Source organism: Palaemon carinicauda, chromosome 6 (assembly GCF_036898095.1).
Source record: "Palaemon carinicauda isolate YSFRI2023 chromosome 6, ASM3689809v2, whole genome shotgun sequence".
NCBI classification, from domain to species: domain Eukaryota; kingdom Metazoa; phylum Arthropoda; class Malacostraca; order Decapoda; family Palaemonidae; genus Palaemon; species Palaemon carinicauda.
The window spans coordinates 170498379-170516103 of record NC_090730.1 but is presented as its reverse complement, the minus strand read 5'-3'; the positions used below and the strand labels follow the sequence as shown (position 1 = coordinate 170516103).

At 42.0% G+C, this 17725-nt stretch overlaps 1 protein-coding gene and 1 pseudogene across 1 annotated transcript; both read left to right on the top strand.

The window, feature by feature from the left end:
- The window catches only part of LOC137643348 (chitin synthase chs-2-like), a 342298-nt pseudogene that overhangs the window by 210315 nt on the left and 114258 nt on the right, over window positions 1–17725 (top strand).
- On the top strand, window positions 14326–16285 carry LOC137642282 (uncharacterized). Its single transcript, XM_068374810.1, has 2 exons — window positions 14326–15819; window positions 16159–16285. Exon 1 carries the CDS (start codon window positions 14404–14406, stop codon window positions 15139–15141), a length of 738 nt encoding a protein of 245 aa, XP_068230911.1. The 5' UTR covers window positions 14326–14403; the 3' UTR covers window positions 15142–15819; window positions 16159–16285.

Genomic DNA, 17725 nt, shown 5'->3' with positions numbered 1-17725 from the left:
CGGAACAATTGTCTTTTTCTGTCTTCCCGGGTGTACGTTGATTTTGTGTTGAAATGCCATGGGTCACATTATTCAACCTGACTTTATTTACAAGTTAGCAAAGACCCATGCACTCCAACACCAATACCTGGACATGCGGCCATTTTACTGGAGGCACAACAAGAAGGCATGAATGACAAGAGAGCCCTTTCTCAACTGATTTTACTACTGCTTCATGTCAGAGGTTGAGCAATATCTGCAGAATAAAGGATTAGAGCTCTGGGTCCGACTCACCATTAATAATACACCAGGACACCCAACCTCTGTGAAAGTACAGTATGATAATGTACAAGTGGTGATTTTTTCTTCCAACACCACTGCAACCATCTGGCCAATGGATCAAGGAGCTATTAAAAATTTCAAAGCCAATTACAGCAGACATGTAATGGCATAACTCCAAACAACCATGGATAACAGTCCTACTCTCGATGTCATCATTTATTGGAAGAGTGACACAATTCCAATCTGCCTGTCTGTGTACTATCGAGGAATCAATCAACAACATCAAACTGCAGATGGTGAATGCTTGCTGAAACTGTCTCTGGCCAGTTTGTGTCTGAAGGACTTTGCTAGCTTCAGTCCTGATGAACTTTTCAACAGAGGAGGAGGAGGAACAACACACATTCTTCCTCTTCCTGACTCTAACTTCACGCTCTACAAGCAGAAAAATGAGGTCTCAGCGACCACCGTCAACGATGCCCCCCCCCCCAATGAAGCAACAAAGATTGCTCCAACAGGAGCCACAACACTAGGATACACTGTTAAACGGGAGGAAGGCACACTTACAGGCCCAACATAGGGGTCGGAGGCGCGGATACAGAGGGAGCAGTGGTTACAGGATCTGGATCCCCAGGGACAAGGGTCGGGGTGACGGACACAGGGCTAGGGGTGGGTAGCACTCGGGCTGGACCAAAGAATGGGACAAGAAGTACATTTGGCCTCGATGCTGACTTATGCTCAAACTTGAGCTCGACACCTTCCAGTGCCAGCACAGATATCACTCTTCAAGCATTCACAGTCCTCTTGATATTGGGGGACCACCAGAAACTAAATCTGCAAGAGTGAGCATGAACAGGTGACACTCACCAGCAGAATATTCTTCTCATTCTGAAGAATTTGCACTACTGTACAGTATACACTATGGAAATTGCAAGAAAAAAGTAGAGTGGTCAAGATCTGAAGATGTGGAAAATGAAAAGGAATTTCATTTTTTATTTGCATATTAATTAAATACTTTCATTACTTAGGTGTGAAAATGAAAATTGCTTTATATTTATTTAATTTGCCAAATACACAATTCGTGATCTCTGTTATTTTAGAGGAATCTAAACTGAGCTTGTTGTCACAGTTACTTACAATCTAGTTAGCTAGTAAACTACCGAGATCACCAATTGAGTGTTTACATTAAAGAAAACAGAAGTCTGTTCCAGTTCTTTTGTTCTGGTAGATCAGTTCAACGTGAGGCAGAGTGGAGAGAGGTTTGTCGATCCATCATTATACATATATCCGGCCGATCAACGATCCTATGGTTTTATCCGGGAATTATCTTCGCTCTGGATATGTTATTTTTATTAGTAAAATAAATTTTTGAATATACTTACCCGATAATCATGTAGCTGTCAACTCCGTTGCCCGACAGAATTCTATGGAGGGATACGCCAGCTATCACAATACTAGAAGGGGGTGTACTTACCAGCGCCACCTGTGGCCAGGTACTCAAGTACTTCTTGTTGACACCTCCTCAATTATTCCTCGGTCCACTGGTTCTCTATGGGGAGGAAGGGAGGGTCGATTAAATCATGATTATCGGGTAAGTATATTCAAAAATTTATTTTACTAATAAAAATAACATTTTTCAATATTAAACTTACCCGATAATCATGTAGCTGATTCACACCCAGGGGGGTGGGTGAAAACCAGTGTACAAGATTAAAGGATAGCTAAGTATCCCATATTTCATATAACAGTTATCTCAAATAACAATGAAATAATAAGTACCTGGTAAGGAAGTTGAATTGAACCGTTACTCTGCCTCTTTTTTAAGTTCGTCTTCCTTACTGAGCGCAGCGTTCCTCTTGGAGGCTGAATCAACCCAAAGGTGCCAAAGTACACGGGGTTGCAACCCCTACTAAAGGACCTCTACAAAACCTTTAACCCAGGCGCTTCTCAAGAATGAATAGACCACCCGCCAAATCAAAAGGATGCGGAAGGCTTCTTAGCCTACCGTAACAACCATAAAAACAACAATAAAAGCATTCAAGAGAAAGGTTAAAAAAAAGGTTATGGGATTAAGGGAATGTAGTGGCTGAGCCCTCACCTACTACTGCACTCGCTGCTACGAATGGTCCCAGGGTGTAGCAGTTCTCGTAAAGAGACTGGACATCTTTAAGATAAAATGATGCAAACACTGACTTGCTCCTCCAATAGGTTGCATCCATTATGCTCTGCAGAGAACGGTTTTTATTAAAGGCCATCGAAGTAGCTACGGCTCTTACTTCGTGGGTCCTTACCTTCAGCAATGCAAGGTCTTCCTCCTTTAAGTGAGAGTGTGCTTCTCTGATCAGAAGCCTTATATAATACGAAACCCCATTCTTGGACATGGGCCTCGAAGGTTTCTTGATGGCACACCATAAGGCTTCTGACTGTCCTCGAATAGGTTTAGACCTCTTAAGATAATACTTGAGAGCTCTGACAGGGCAAAGAACTCTCTCTAGTTCGTTACCTACCATGTTGGAGAGGCTAGGTATTTCAAACGATCTAGGCCAAGGACGTGAAGGAAGTTCGTTCTTTGCTAGGAATCCGAGCTGAAAAGAACATGTTGCAGATTCGGTCGTGAAACCAATGTTCTTGCTGAAGGCATGAACCTCACTGACTCTCTTAGCTGTTGCAAGGCAGACGAGAAAAAGAGTCTTGAGGGTAAGGTCCTTGAAGGAAGCTGACTGGAGAGGTTCGAACCTAGATGACATAAGGAACCTTAAGACTACGTCTAGATTCCAGCCTGGAGTGGAAAGACGACGTTCTTTAGACGTCTCAAAAGACTTAAGAATGTCTTGAAGGTCCTTGTTGGAAGACAGGTCCAAACCTCTGTGGCGGAGAACTGAAGCCAACATACTCCTATATCCTTTAATCGTAGGGGCTGAAAGGGATCTCTCATTCCTAAGATGTAGAAGGAAGTCAGCTATTTGGGTCACAGAGGTATTGGTAGAGGATATTGAATTGGCTCTACACCAGCTTCGGAAGACTTCCCACTTAGACTGGTAGACTCTACGAGTGGAAACCCTTCTTGCTCTGGCAATCGCACTGGCTGCCTCCTTCGAAAAGCCTCTAGCTCTAGCGAATCTTTCGACAGTCTGAAGGCAGTCAGCCGAAGAGCGTGGAGGTTTGGGTGCAACCTGTCTACGTGAGGTTGACGTAGAAGGTCCACTCTTAGAGGTAGAGTCCTGGGGATGTCGACTAGCCATTGAAGTACCTCTGTGAACCATTCTCTTGCAGGCCAAAGGGGAGCAACCAGCGTCAGCCGTGTCCCTTCGTGCGAGATGAATTTCTGCAGAACTTTGTTTATTATCTTGAACGGTGGGAATGCGTACAGGTCGAGATGGGACCAGTTCAGTAGAAAAGCATCCACATGAACTGCTGCAGGGTCTGGAACAGGGGAACAGTACAGCGGAAGTCTCTTGGTTATGGAGGTGGCAAACAGATCTATGGTAGGTTGACCCCACAAGGTCCAAAGTCTGTTGCACACACTCTTGTGGAGGGTCCATTCCGTGGGAATGACCTGATTCCTTCTGCTTAGGCGATCTGCTGAGACGTTCATATCGCCCTGAATGAACCTCGTGACCAGAGTGAGGTTTAGACCTCTTGACCAAATGAGGAGGTCCCTTGCGATCTCGTATAGGCTCCTCGAATGGGTCCCTCCTTGCTTGGAGATGTAAGCCAAGGCTGTGGTATTGTCTGAGTTCACCTCCACCACTTTGCCTAGCAGGAGGGACTTGAAGTTCAACAGGGCTAAATGAACTGCTAGTAGCTCCTTGCAGTTGATGTGGAGTAATCCCTGTTCCTCGTTCCACGTTCCCGAGCATTCCCGTCCGTTCAAGGTCGCACCCCAGCCCGAGTCCGATGCATCTGAGAAGAGATGAAGATTGGGGGTCTGAATGGCCAACGATAGACCCTCCCTGAGAAGGAGGTTGTGCTTCCACCACAGGAGAGTGGTCTTCATCTCTTGGGTGATTGGGATAGAGACTGCTTCGAGAGTCGAACCCTTGTCCCAATGAGCTGCAAGATGGAATTGAAGAGGGCGGAGGTGGAGTCTCCCTAGCTCGACAAACAGGGCCAGTGATGAAAGGGTCCCTGTGAGACTCATCCACTGTCTCACCGAGCAACTGCTCCTCTTCAGCATACTCATGATGCACTCTAGGGCTTGGCTTATCCTGGGGGCCGATGGAAAAGCCCGAAAATCCTGACTCCGAATCTCCATTCCCAGGTACACAATGGATTGGGAGGGAATGAGTTGAGACTTCTCTATGTTGACTAATAGACCCAGGTCTCTGATTAAGTCTAAAGTCCAATTGAGATTCTCCAGACAGCGACGACTCGTGGAGGCTCTCAACAGCCAGTCGTCTAAGTAGAGGGAGGCTCTGATGTCCGATAAGTGTAGGAATTTTGCTATATTCCTCATCAGATGAGTAAAGACCATAGGAGCTGTGCTTAGGCCAAAACACAGGGCTTGGAATTGGTAGACAACCTTTCCAAAAACGAATCTCAGGAAAGGTTGGGAGTCTGGATGAATAGGAACGTGAAAGTAGGCATCTTTCAAGTCCAACGACACCATCCAGTCCTCCTGTCTGACCGCTGCTAAGACCGACTTCGTCGTCTCCATCGTGAACGTCTGCTTGGTGACATACGCGTTGAGAGCGCTGACGTCCAGCACCGGTCTCCAACCTCCTGTCTTCTTGGCCACAAGAAAGAGACGGTTGTAGAAGCCCGGGGATTGATGGTCCCGGACTATAACCACTGCCTTCTTCTGCACAAGTAGCGACACCTCCTGGTGCAATGCTAGCCTCTTGTCCTCTTCTTTGTAGTTGGGAGAGAGGTTGATGGGCGATGTGGTCAGAGGTGGTTTGAGGCAGAATGGAATCCTGTAACCGTTCCTCAGCCAACTGACAGACTGGGCGTCTGCACCTCTCTTCTCCCAGGCTCGCCAGAAGATCTTGAGTCTGGCTCCTACTGCTGTCTGGAGATGCGGAGAGTCAGTTTTTTCCTTTAGATGTCCTGGATCCTTTCCTAGACTTGCTCCTGTGAGAGTCTGGACGGGAGCTTCCTCGGCTGGGGGCTCTACCACGAAAGGGCGGTATGAACCTCGTAGCAGGGGTATCAGCCACTGGGGAGCGATAAGTCTTGGGGACTGAGGTAGCAACCTTAGACTTACGAGCCGATGAGGCTACAAGATCGTGTGTATCCTTTTGTATCAGGGCAGCAGACAAGTCCTTAACCAGCTCTTCGGGGAAGAGGAACTTCGAGAGCGGAGCAAAAAGGAGTTGTGACCGTTGGCAAGGTGTAATGCTGGCGGAAAGGAAGGTACACAGTTGTTCCCTTTTCTTCAAAACCCCTGATACAAACATCGACGCAAGCTCACCAGATCCATCCCTAATGGCCTTATCCATGCAGGACATTAATAGCATGGCAGAATCCTTGTCCGCAGGAGAGGTCTTCTTGCTGAGGGCCCCCAGGCACCAGTCTAGAAAGTTGAACATTTCAAATGCTCTAAACACTCCTTTCAGTAAGTGATCCAGGTCTGAGAAGGTCCAACAAACCTTAGAGCGCCTCATTGCAGTTCTCCGAGGAGAGTCTACCAGACTTGAGAAGTCAGCCTGGGCAGAGGCAGGTACTCCCAAGCCTGGTGCTTCTCCTGTGGCATACCAAACGCTCGCTTTCGAAGTGAGCTTAGTTGGCGGGAACATGAAAGAAGTCTTGCCAAGGTGTTGCTTAGTCTGCAGCCACTCCCCTAAGATCCTTAACGCCCTCTTAGAGGACCTTGCTAGGACTAGCTTAGTATAGGTGGACTTAGCTTGTTGTATGCCCAGCGAAAACTCAGATGGCGGAGAGCGGGGAATAGCAGAGACAAAGTGGTCTGGGTAAACCTCCCTAAGTAGAGCCAAGACCTTACGAAAGTCAATAGACTGTGGAGAAAGCTTGGATTCATCCACGTCTGATGAGGGATCCAGGTGTGCCTCCTCATCATCAGACGCCTCATCACCAGAGTGTAGCGAAGAGATCGGACAAGAATGCTGAACAGCAGAGTCAGAACGAGTAGGAACAATATTAGTGGTTTCCTCTTCAAGTAACTGTTGAGGGAAAACCTGAGGCTCAGACTGCAAAGGCTGAATAACAGACGAAGCAGAAGGAAGGCGCATGGGTGGAGGAGGCTGACTCCTAGCATGAGTGGTTGAACCCAAGGATTGCGCTTGCTGAGCGGTTGGCGGAAGCGGAGTAGCAAGTTCCTGTTCCTGTGGTATGAGCGGAGCGTGAAGAGGTTGAGGCTGCGCAGAACAAGGTAAATGTCTCGCAAGCTGAGGCTCCTGAGGCGCAAGGCCAAGGTGTAGTGGTGCTTGCCTTGTGGAGGGTTGAGCTCGCTGCAGCGAGAGCTGAGGAGACTGACTCATGGACGGGAGAGGTTGTTGTACCTCAACCGAGAGTTGCACCACTGGTGGAGCAGCAAGGGGAGGCGGAGGAAGAGAGGTATAATCCTCCTGATCCCATTGTAAAGGTTGCCTTAAAGAAGGCGGAGGCTGAACACCACTGGGAACAGCAAACTCAGAACGTGGCTCAACATCGTACGCCTGGCAGGTGGTACTGCGATCAGGCGGAGCGAGCACAGGCGGAGCGAGCGCAGGCGGAGCGAGAGCAGGCGGAGGGAGTGTAGGCGGAGGCGGAGGCACAACACTCTCAGCCCGACATTCACGCATCAAGTCCGAAAGCTGTGCTTGCATGGACTGAAGTAGAGTCCACTTGGGATCGGCAGAAACGACAGTAGACTGAGGTAAAGCCTTAACAGTCGAGCTCTGTTGTGGCAGAACCTTACTCCTCTTGGGCGGAGTGCAGTCGACAGATGACTGCGGCGAGTCAGAGCTGAGCCAATGACTGCAACCTGGCTGAGCACTCGCGGACTGGACTCTGCGTTTAAGCGGTCTCGAGACCTGAGACCAACGTTTCTTCCCTGACAGTTGATCAGCGGACGAGAAAAAGACGGGCTCAATCGTCTGCAGGTGGGAGTGACGGTCTTTGGAAGACACGCCCGCAACCACCGAGGATACTTCTGTGCGCCTAACAAGGCCTGCCGAACCCTTATGCCCTTCGACATTGCTTCTCCCCTGGGCTTGGGAGCTTGCAAGAGGTCCCGGACTGGGAGGACGACTGGCTCGCACAGAAGTATCCTCACGCACCACACTGGCACTGACACTAGCACTTGGCACTGCACTGACACTAGCACTCGTCACAGCACTGGCACTAATTCCACCCACTGCACTCTTGACCTTAAGTTCCTTGACTTCGGCCATCAGAGACTTATGGTCACTTACCACTGACTCTACTTTATCGCCTAAGGCCTGAATAGCACGCAAAACAACAGACATATCAGGCGGAGGACAAACAGTAGGTTCGGGGGTAGCCACTACAGGGGTAGGAAAAGGTAGGGGATCATGAGGTGAGGAAAAAAGTGAAGAGTGAGAAGAACTCCTCCTAACTCTACCTCTCTCTAACTTAGTTGAATATTTCAAAAGACGGACAAATTCCAATTCCGAAAGTCCGGCGCATTCCTCACATCGATTTTCTAACTGACAGGGCCTGTCCCTACAGTCAGAACAAGCGGTGTGAGGATCTACTGAGGCCTTCGGAATACGCCTATTGCAAGACCTACATCGTCTATGGGAGGGGGCTTGCGAAATGTCAGACATCTTGAATCCAAAGAGTTAGCCAAAGGGGGTTCCAAAATCAAGCAAAAGATCGTTAACCGTTAATCAGGACTATATAAAAGCTATCTAGCTAATATAAGAAGGTTTCCAGTAAAGCGACAGCCGTTAATCTGAGAGAATACTTCACCAATTAGCCGTGAAAATACTCGAAGACCATAAGCGTATCCCAGAACGTCTTGCCGGAAGCACGACAGAGGAATAATTGAGGAGGTGTCAACAAGAAGTACTTGAGTACCTGGCCACAGGTGGCGCTGGTAAGTACACCCCCTTCTAGTATTGTGATAGCTGGCGTATCCCTCCATAGAATTCTGTCGGGCAACGGAGTTGACAGCTACATGATTATCGGGTAAGTTTAATATTGAAAATTGGATTTTTTTAACCTCATGAACTCAAAGTAATATATAAGTGCGACATCGATGGGGCTCATGGAGACGGCAACCGGGTATTATTCCGTACATCGGAAGTTTGAACCCCTGAGACTACCACACCACCTCGTCCATTAAAGTGCAGCTTTATTCCTGCCGGGCTGATATAGGATGTGGGTAACTTGGTGATTATGCACGCTCAGTATATTTAATTTATAACAGTTAACAATTCCATTCATGAATTGTGGCAGCCAGCGTGTCTGCTATTAATATTTAATATAATTTGACCTTGAACATTTTAAATTATACTGTATTTGGTGTATTTTATCAACTTTAAACGCAATTTTCACTGTTTCACCTTTAATATAAATTCGAGTAGATTATCGTGCTCGGCTTGTTATTTGTCAAGTTGTTTTCTTTATATAGCTCAAACTTTCTTAAGGGTAATTTATTGCGTTGGGTTAGATGCTGTTTTATATCCTTTTACAGTGTATTGTTTCATAAATTTCAGGTCAGTGTTGAATAAAGGGATATATGGTGAAGAGAATATTACTGCATACGACCACTTAGTAATTTGAGTGGTTGAATATTCTCGCGGACTTCGGAACAGCAACTCAGCTTACTGCTTTCCATTATTTAACTATGTAAACGACCAGATATATTGTTAAATATAGTCATTTTAGAACTATATATTTTATTATATCCCAGTTTATTCAAATGGCGCCCCCGGGTGGGCACGCTGGAAAGCTGCTGTTGCCGTTTCCTTGGCCTCATTCGGTGTCGTAACTTGCTAATTGAATTATTTTTCTTATTACGAATTGTTTGGTGAATTATTGGTATTTCATTTAAGGTGGTAATAATTTTTCATTTTACTGCGCGTTGTTTTGGTGTTTAGTTTTGCTTGTTTGGCAATTTCTTAATGCATTCGATTATTTACGTGCGATATTGTTAGTTATTACCGGCCGTGCTGTGATTTTTTGAAAGTATATATTTGTAACACTTATTTCTTTGTGAGCAGTATGTGTTTTGTGCCAAAATGTCTCATAAACTTAAATATCACATTAGTTCACGAGGGAATTTTAGAGGACAAGTGAATATTATTTTTAATGACCTTTCAAGTTTGTCTGGTAAATCGGATGATGAAAGAAAGATTCTTGAAATCAAATTAAACAGAGTTAAAGATGAACTTAACAGATTGGATGCTATCATTAGAGATTTGAAATGGGAAGATAATGCTTCAGACGAAGCCAAAGCTGTTGCTGAGAACGAAAGGGAAATTAATGAGAGTAGTTCTTATGAGGACAAAATAAATCAGTGTTTGTATAATTTAACCAAAGTTTCTGTATCACAATCGCCATGTTGTAATAGTGGTAGGCTTAAAAGTCCTGAGGCTCCTTTGCCTACATTCTGTAGCCAAGATGGTGAAGATTTGACAAAGTTTTTAAGTCAGTTTGAAGGTGTTGTACAGCGGTATAATTATTCAGACTTTGACAAGTTTTTGCTATTAAAACAGCAGATTTCCGGTAGAGCGTCACATTTGATTAATTCATTGGATAGTGTACAACAGTTTTATACTATTGCAAAGGATTTACTCTTACAAGCACTTGCGTCTCCTTCAGTTCGTAAGTTTAATGTATTGCAGCGTATGACAGAGTTGAAGTTGGATTTTTCATCTGATCCATTTGAGTATATTGGTAATATTAATTCTATACAAGACTCTATTAAAAGTTTGAGTATCTCTGTTGATGACGTAGTACAGTATTTTTCATGGAAGGGACTAAACAAAAAATTTCAAGATCAGCTTGTGCAAATTACAAATGAAACTAACCCTTCTTTGGATCAGATAAAGAGCAAGTTCTTTGAGGCGAGTGAGAGATATATGGAAGTACAGAAATGGGTTGATTATAGATCCAACCACAGACCTTGTCCCTCTAATTCAGCTGTTGGTTTAGCAGCCAAAGTAGATTGTCAATCAACCCCCACCACAAGTTTAGCATCTAACTTAAAGTTACGGAAAGATAATGCTAATGTATTCAAACATTGTTCTCTTTGTGATATTGGTGACCATCCAGTTCATAAATGTAGTAAATATCCGGACCCTAAATCAAAGCTCGATAGGCTGAAGAAACTTAAAGCTTGTATAAAATGTGCTCGGATGGATCACTCTTCAGATAAGTGCAATTTCTATTTTGCCAGACGTTGTTTTTGTGGTTCTTTTCATTTCACGTTTTTGTGTTTGAGTAATATAAGGAAAGAACACACAAATGATAGTAATGGTTTGGCAAAGAAGGGTAAAGATAAGCCTCCAAAGTCAGATAAGGTAGAAGTAAAAGATAAGAGTTCGAGTATAACTTTTGTTGAAGCCTCAAGAGATGTTATGATGGTAAATGATTGTAGTCTTGCAATTCTACCCACCTTTTCTTGTGACCTTCTTAATGGAAATCGCATCCGTTGTTTGCGAGATGGGGGATGTCAATCAAATTTCATAACGGAAGAGTGTGCTGTTAGAGAAAATTTACCAATAGTTAAATCAAATATTACGTTAAGAGTAAATGGATTTAATTCTTCCCGATTGTACAATACGTGTTCTTATAAAGTGTCTATGATGATTGGGGACAGATTATGTGAATTGGAGGCTATGAGTGTACCATCCATTAAAACATGTTTAAAACTACCTGGTTTGACATCTGTTGTTCAGGGTTTTATTGAAAAGGGCTATACTGTTGCTGATAAATATCTGTTGAATGGAAAGGATGAAATTATGGACGTAGATTTCATTTTAGGGTCGAATTCTGCATATTGCCTTAAGGAAAATACTGTTCTTTTTGGTGACTTAGAGGGTAATATACCTTCTGTGTACTCGGTAACTCCGTTGGGTATTATGCTCATAGGAAATCTGGATCAAATGAGTCATAATTTGATACATTTGAAGAATTGTCAGGACACAGTTGCCCGTATTTCATGCTCTAATATTTTATCTATACTATGTGAAGAAGTTAAGGACATGAGTAATGTCTTCAATGCTTCCCTGACAAACAATTTTACAGAAGTTGGAGCTAATTTTGTGGTACTTGATCATAATGGAGAAATTATAGACTCTGAATTTGAGAGAGCCAGCAAAGAAGTTCTCGACAACTTATGTTCGAAAACATTGAATTTTGATGATGTTAATATTCCAGAAGATTACGTCGAGAACAATGATAAAATTGTTGACTATGTTCTCAGTAACACAACTCGGAATGCTGACGGCAGACTAGTTATGCCCTTAATTTGGAATAATAAGGTAAAACATTTATTGGGCAAAAATCGTCATTTGGCAACTCAAATTTTGAAGTATAATTTAAAGAAATTCACCATAAAGAATCCTGATTACTTAAATATGATGGATCAATATTTCAAAGAACAACAGGAGTTAGGCATCATAGAAAGAATAGAGAATTTGGAACAGTTTTTGTTGAAGAATCCTTGTCACAGTTTCATGGGTCACCTGGGAGTTTTCAAGCTTGAGAGAGAGACTACAAAATGTCGGGTGGTCTTTTTGTCTAACCTTAGTGAAATAGATCCCTCTCAGAAAGTTACACTAAGTCACAATCAAGCCATGTTGAGTGGACCTTGCATCAATCAAAAGATAACCACTGCTCGTTTGAACTTACGCTTTGATACTAAATTGCTGTTTTGATGTAAAGAAAGCTTTTCTAAATATTTGCTTGACCCCTTTGGATTCAAACAAGCTGCTGTTTTTGTGGTTCAAAAATATGGCTCGGAAAGATTATACTCTTGTTGGATATAGAAATTTGAGATTGCCCTTTGGCTTAGTTTGCTTACCTTGTTTGCTTTTGCTTGGTCTGTACAAAATACTTATGATTGATACTGATATGGATTCTAAAGAAATTAAGGAACTTAAGAGACACATCTACTCCCTAATCTATATGGATAATGGTAGCATTACCTCCAATACTACAGAAGAACTTCAGTGGGCATTTGATAATCTTAAAAACATATTTGAACCTTATAATTTTTTTCTGCAGCAGTTTGTCACTAACGATAAGGAACTACAGGATAAAATTGATGAAAATGAATCTAAGAAAACCTCAACAGAAGTTAAGCTTTTGGGAATGGTATGGAATCGTTTAGATGATACTTTAAGAACCCGACATTTGCAGTTGGATATTGGAGCAGATAATAAGAGGAAAGTATCAAAATCCATTGCTGCACACTATGATGTGTTTGGATTTACAGGACCAATTCTAAATAGAGCAAGATTGTTTTTGCACAAATTGCAGTGTGATGGCTCATTTGATTGGGATATGAAACTTGATGATAGCCTTTTGAGGGAATGGAAAAACATTTGTAGACAAGTCAATGCATCTCCTGAAATAAAGATTCAAAGGTTTGTGGGAAGAAGGAATAGTCAGTATAGATTGGTAGCCTTTACTGATAGCAGTAAAGATATATATGGTACTACTGTTTATATTCAAGAGATTGATTCTTTGAAAGTTAGTTTTGTACTTGCCAAAAACAGAATTGTCAACAAAGCGCTTTCAGCTAAGGGAATTCCTTCATTAGAATTTCAGTCTATTGTATTGGGCTCAGAAGTATTAATTGACCTTTATAAAGATCTGGTAGGCCCTGCTTGTGTTACGCTATTAGATATAGTAGAATTGAAGCTATATTCTGACAGTCTAGTTTCTCTTGCTTGGATTAATTCTCATGTTCATAAGCTTGAGAAGCAAAGTAAAAAAAGTATATTCATTCTTAATCGGTTGGAACACATAAGTAGACTTTGTGAAATTCATCCTATTATTTATGGATTTGTTTCAGGTATTGAAAACCCAGCTGATCAAATTACCAGACCAGTTTCATATAGAACTCTTATAAAGTCCAATTATTTTTCAGGACCTAAATTTTTAAAAGTGTGTTCTAATATGGATATGCAGATCAGCAGAGATGATATTTTGAATATTCAGGTTCCAAATCCTTTAGCAAAACCTGACCTTTCAGCCCTGGAAGCACACAACTATCAGGTGATGCATGGCACGTCTATAGCTAAAGTTAATGAGCATTTAATATCTCCACAGAAATATTCTGATTTCTACAAACTGGTTTCTGTACATAGATTAGTTTTAAAGTTTGTTCACATTCTAAAAGGTAGACTGTATAAAAGGGATACAGTTAAATGTGCTCATATGAAAGTAACCTCAACAAATTTGTACACAGAGGCTATTACTCAAATCCTGAAAGTTGACCAAGACATTCACTTTGCAGATGTGAAAAAGTATTTTTCAAGTAAGTGCAAGAATGTTGCGAGTATCCCCAATCTAGTTAATCAACTTAATGTTTATCCTGATAGGACTGGTTTATTGAGAGTTAGGAGTAAATTTTCTCGTTGGAAGTGTGATAAAAGTATTCGTTATCCCATATTGTTGTCAAAGCACAGTGAGCTTATGAGATTGATAATTTTAAGTTTACATTGTGCATTATCCCATTCAGGTTGCTATGTAATTTTAACCGAATTAAGAAAGCAGTATTGGGTACCGCACTACTTCTCTGTTGTAAAACGTGTATTGAAGGAGTGTATTACTTGTCGCAAGGTGAAACAGAGAACTATTAAACTTAATCAATCCCCATACAGAGAATTTAGACTTGAACCCCCTAACATTCCATTTAGATATATTTTTATTGATCACTTGGGATTCTTTCAGGTAAAATATCAACAGAAGAAAATTAAGGTCTGGATTTTGTGCATCATTTGTTTATGGTCGAGAGCAATAAATTTGAAGATATGTTTTGATCTTAGTACTGTAGAATTCTTGAGAGCCTTCCAGATCCATACTTATGAATATGGCATTCCTGAATTGTGCTTATCAGATTTAGGTTCATCATTGGTAGCTGGAGCAAATATAATGAGTGATTTCTTGAGGGATTCTGATACTCAAGCATATTTTGAAGAAAATAATGTGAAGTCTCCCACCTTTGAACAATATTTCAAGGGTTGTCATCCTTTGGGAGGTTTAGTTGAAGTTTGTGTTAAAATGGTGAAGCAACTAATTCATGGCTCTATTAAAAATTACGTGTTGGAATACAGAGATTTTGAGTTCATTGTTGCTCAAACAATTTATCAAGTCAATCGTAGACCTGTTGCATTTGTTGAAGGATTGAGAGATGAAAGTAATGACTTTATTCCAGACCCGATAACTCCTGAAAGACTTATCTATGGTTATGATAGGATCTCTCTTAATCTTATCCCCTCTTTGCAGCCAGACCCAGAAATGGATTCTGAATGGATTGCAAATAAGGAGCCACTATTGCACATTAAAGAGAGCTATAATAAATTGAAAAATGTACGAAAGGCTCTGACTGAAACCTATAATAATGAATTTTTGGCTCATTTAATGAAGCAAGCAGTCAACGTTAAGAGTAGATACAAACCCGTTACGCATAAACGACTAAAACCAGGTGATATTGTATTGATAAAAGAAGAAAATTGTAAACCCTTTAATTATCCAATGGCGGTGGTGAAGGAGACAGTAATAAACACTATTGGGGAGACAACTAATGCAATTTTATTGAAAGGTAGAACTCGCGAATTAGTAAAGCATCATGTAAGCTCTTTGATTCCAATTTTAAGTGTAAATGAAATGCATGTAAATTCTGATCAGTCTGGGAAATCTGTTATTACTGATGACTCTTTTCAGATTGTAAATAAGGTGCGACGGAAAGCCGCCATGGAAAGTGAAAGCAGAACTAAAAATATGCTTATTAATGAATAATTTAGTTCTGTGGAAATGTATATTTTGTATATATTTGGCTGGGTATTGCAGTAAAAATTTCTTTACATTTTTGTGCTTAATTTTTGTAATAGTTCAATAACGTTGCTTTATTGAACCCTTCCCCTGGAGTGTGGAAAATGAAAAGGAATTTCATTTTTTATTTGCATATTAATTAAATACTTTCATTACTTAGGTGTGAAAATGAAAATTGCTTTATATTTATTTAATTTGCCAAATACACAATTCGTGATCTCTGTTATTTTAGAGGAATCTAAACTGAGCTTGTTGTCACAGTTACTTACAATCTAGTTAGCTAGTAAACTACCGAGATCACCAATTGAGTGTTTACATTAAAGAAAACAGAAGTCTGTTCCAGTTCTTTTGTTCTGGTAGATCAGTTCAACGTGAGGCAGAGTGGAGAGAGGTTTGTCGATCCATCATTATACATATATCCGGCCGATCAACGATCCTATGGTTTTATCCGGGAATTATCTTCGCTCTGGATTTGGATTTTTTTAACCTCATGAACTCAAAGTAATATATAAGTGCGACATCGATGGGGCTCATGGAGACGGCAACCGGGTATTATTCCGTACATCGGAAGTTTGAACCCCTGAGACTACCACACCACCTCGTCCATTAAAGTGCAGCTTTATTCCTGCCGGGCTGATATAGGATGTGGGTAACTTGGTGATTATGCACGCTCAGTATACTTTAATTTATAACAGTTAACAATTCCATTCATGAATTGTGGCAGCCAGCGTGTCTGCTATTAATATTTAATATAATTTGACCTTGAACATTTTAAATTATACTGTATTTGGTGTATTTTATCAACTTTAAACGCAATTTTCACTGTTTCACCTTTAATATAAATTCGAGTAGATTATCGTGCTCGGCTTGTTATTTGTCAAGTTGTTTTCTTTATATAGCTCAAACTTTCTTAAGGGTAATTTATTGCGTTGGGTTAGATGCTGTTTTATATCCTTTTACAGTGTATTGTTTCATAAATTTCAGGTCAGTGTTGAATAAAGGGATATATGGTGAAGAGAATATTACTGCATACGACCACTTAGTAATTTGAGTGGTTGAATATTCTCGCGGACTTCGGAACAGCAACTCAGCTTACTGCTTTCCATTATTTAACTATGTAAACGACCAGATATATTGTTAAATATAGTCATTTTAGAACTATATATTTTATTATATCCCAGAAGTTTATTCAAAGAAGATTGCACACCAGCATTAGAGCGAGATAAGTGCAAAGAGGTGACATATCAAGATCCCATGAGTGTAAGCTAAGTGGGGGAAGCATACACGAGTGGGGTAGTACTTGCCATCAAAGATCCTGCACCCCCATGTGAGTGCACATATAGAAAGGAGCACGCAAGCATGTAAATGCTCTAAGTTCAATAAATGCGCACTAACTTGGGAGTGAAAGCACTCTGAAGAGCACGTTTTAGCACATACAGGTGAACACATGCCACTGACGTGATGGTGAGTGCGCAATCTAGCACAGAAGAGTGGGAGCCATCAGCAGCGAATGGACAAACATGACAAAATCGTAGATAATTTGTATTTTTCCTAACTATACAAACCTTAGTTATTTAAAGTGGGTAATTACTTTCGCGTAGCTGAAAGGACGAGCCATAAAATTTTAACGAGGGGTTATTACCCCACCGCTAGTTAGCGGGGGGTAGGGAGGGTAGCTAGCTACCCTCCCCCGTCACACACCTGTGTTGTAGCTCCACTTTTGCTTAGAGGTAGGACTTCATGGGGGACAGGGCTGGTGGGCAAGTTTGATTAAATAGCTAGGGTTTGTATAGTTAGGAGAAATACAAATTATCTATGAATTTGTCATTTGTTCCATAACTGGAGTACAAACCACGCTATTTAAAGTGGGTGACTTAACCCTTAGGAAGGGTGGAACAAGTCCCAGCCATACTGGCTTTTGGCTTTGCCCGGGGACTCGTTATCTGAGTGTGTCAGCACTCAACAATAAAGAGTCCCTGCACCACGCTCGCACCTTGCTATGCAAGGGCTGCGGTCTACGTAAGATGTGTGTGAAGGAATATGTGTGAATCGTCCTAGGAAGTTGACCTGAAGTTCTTTAGATGGAAACTTAAGGCTAGGACTCTCCCAATACCACCTCGTCAGGGTATGGGGACGCAACAGTATTAACTTAATACTAGGAACACAAGGGAACATAGTTTACCTGCAGAGGTTTGAGGTCAGCTGTGCAGAGAACCCAGGATGCTGCTTTCCCCCAAGAGAGGGGAGGATGAAGAAAAGAATAAGGGCCCGGCATACCTTTTCATTCATGCAGACTAAAACTGGGTAACAATGCCCTCAACCCTCTGGTACTTGGCCATTAAGGAGCCTGAGGTTTAAACCAGCTGTTGTGCAGCCACCACAGGGCCAATAGAGAACTATCGAGCCTCCTGTGGGTCACGTCTTGCAGGTAGTGGGCTGTGATGGTCGTTTGACGCTTCCACACCCCTGCTTGCAGAACCTGCGTCACTGAGAAGTTTTTCTTGAAGGCCAGGGAGGTAGCTACTCCCCTGACATCATGAGCTCTAGGGCG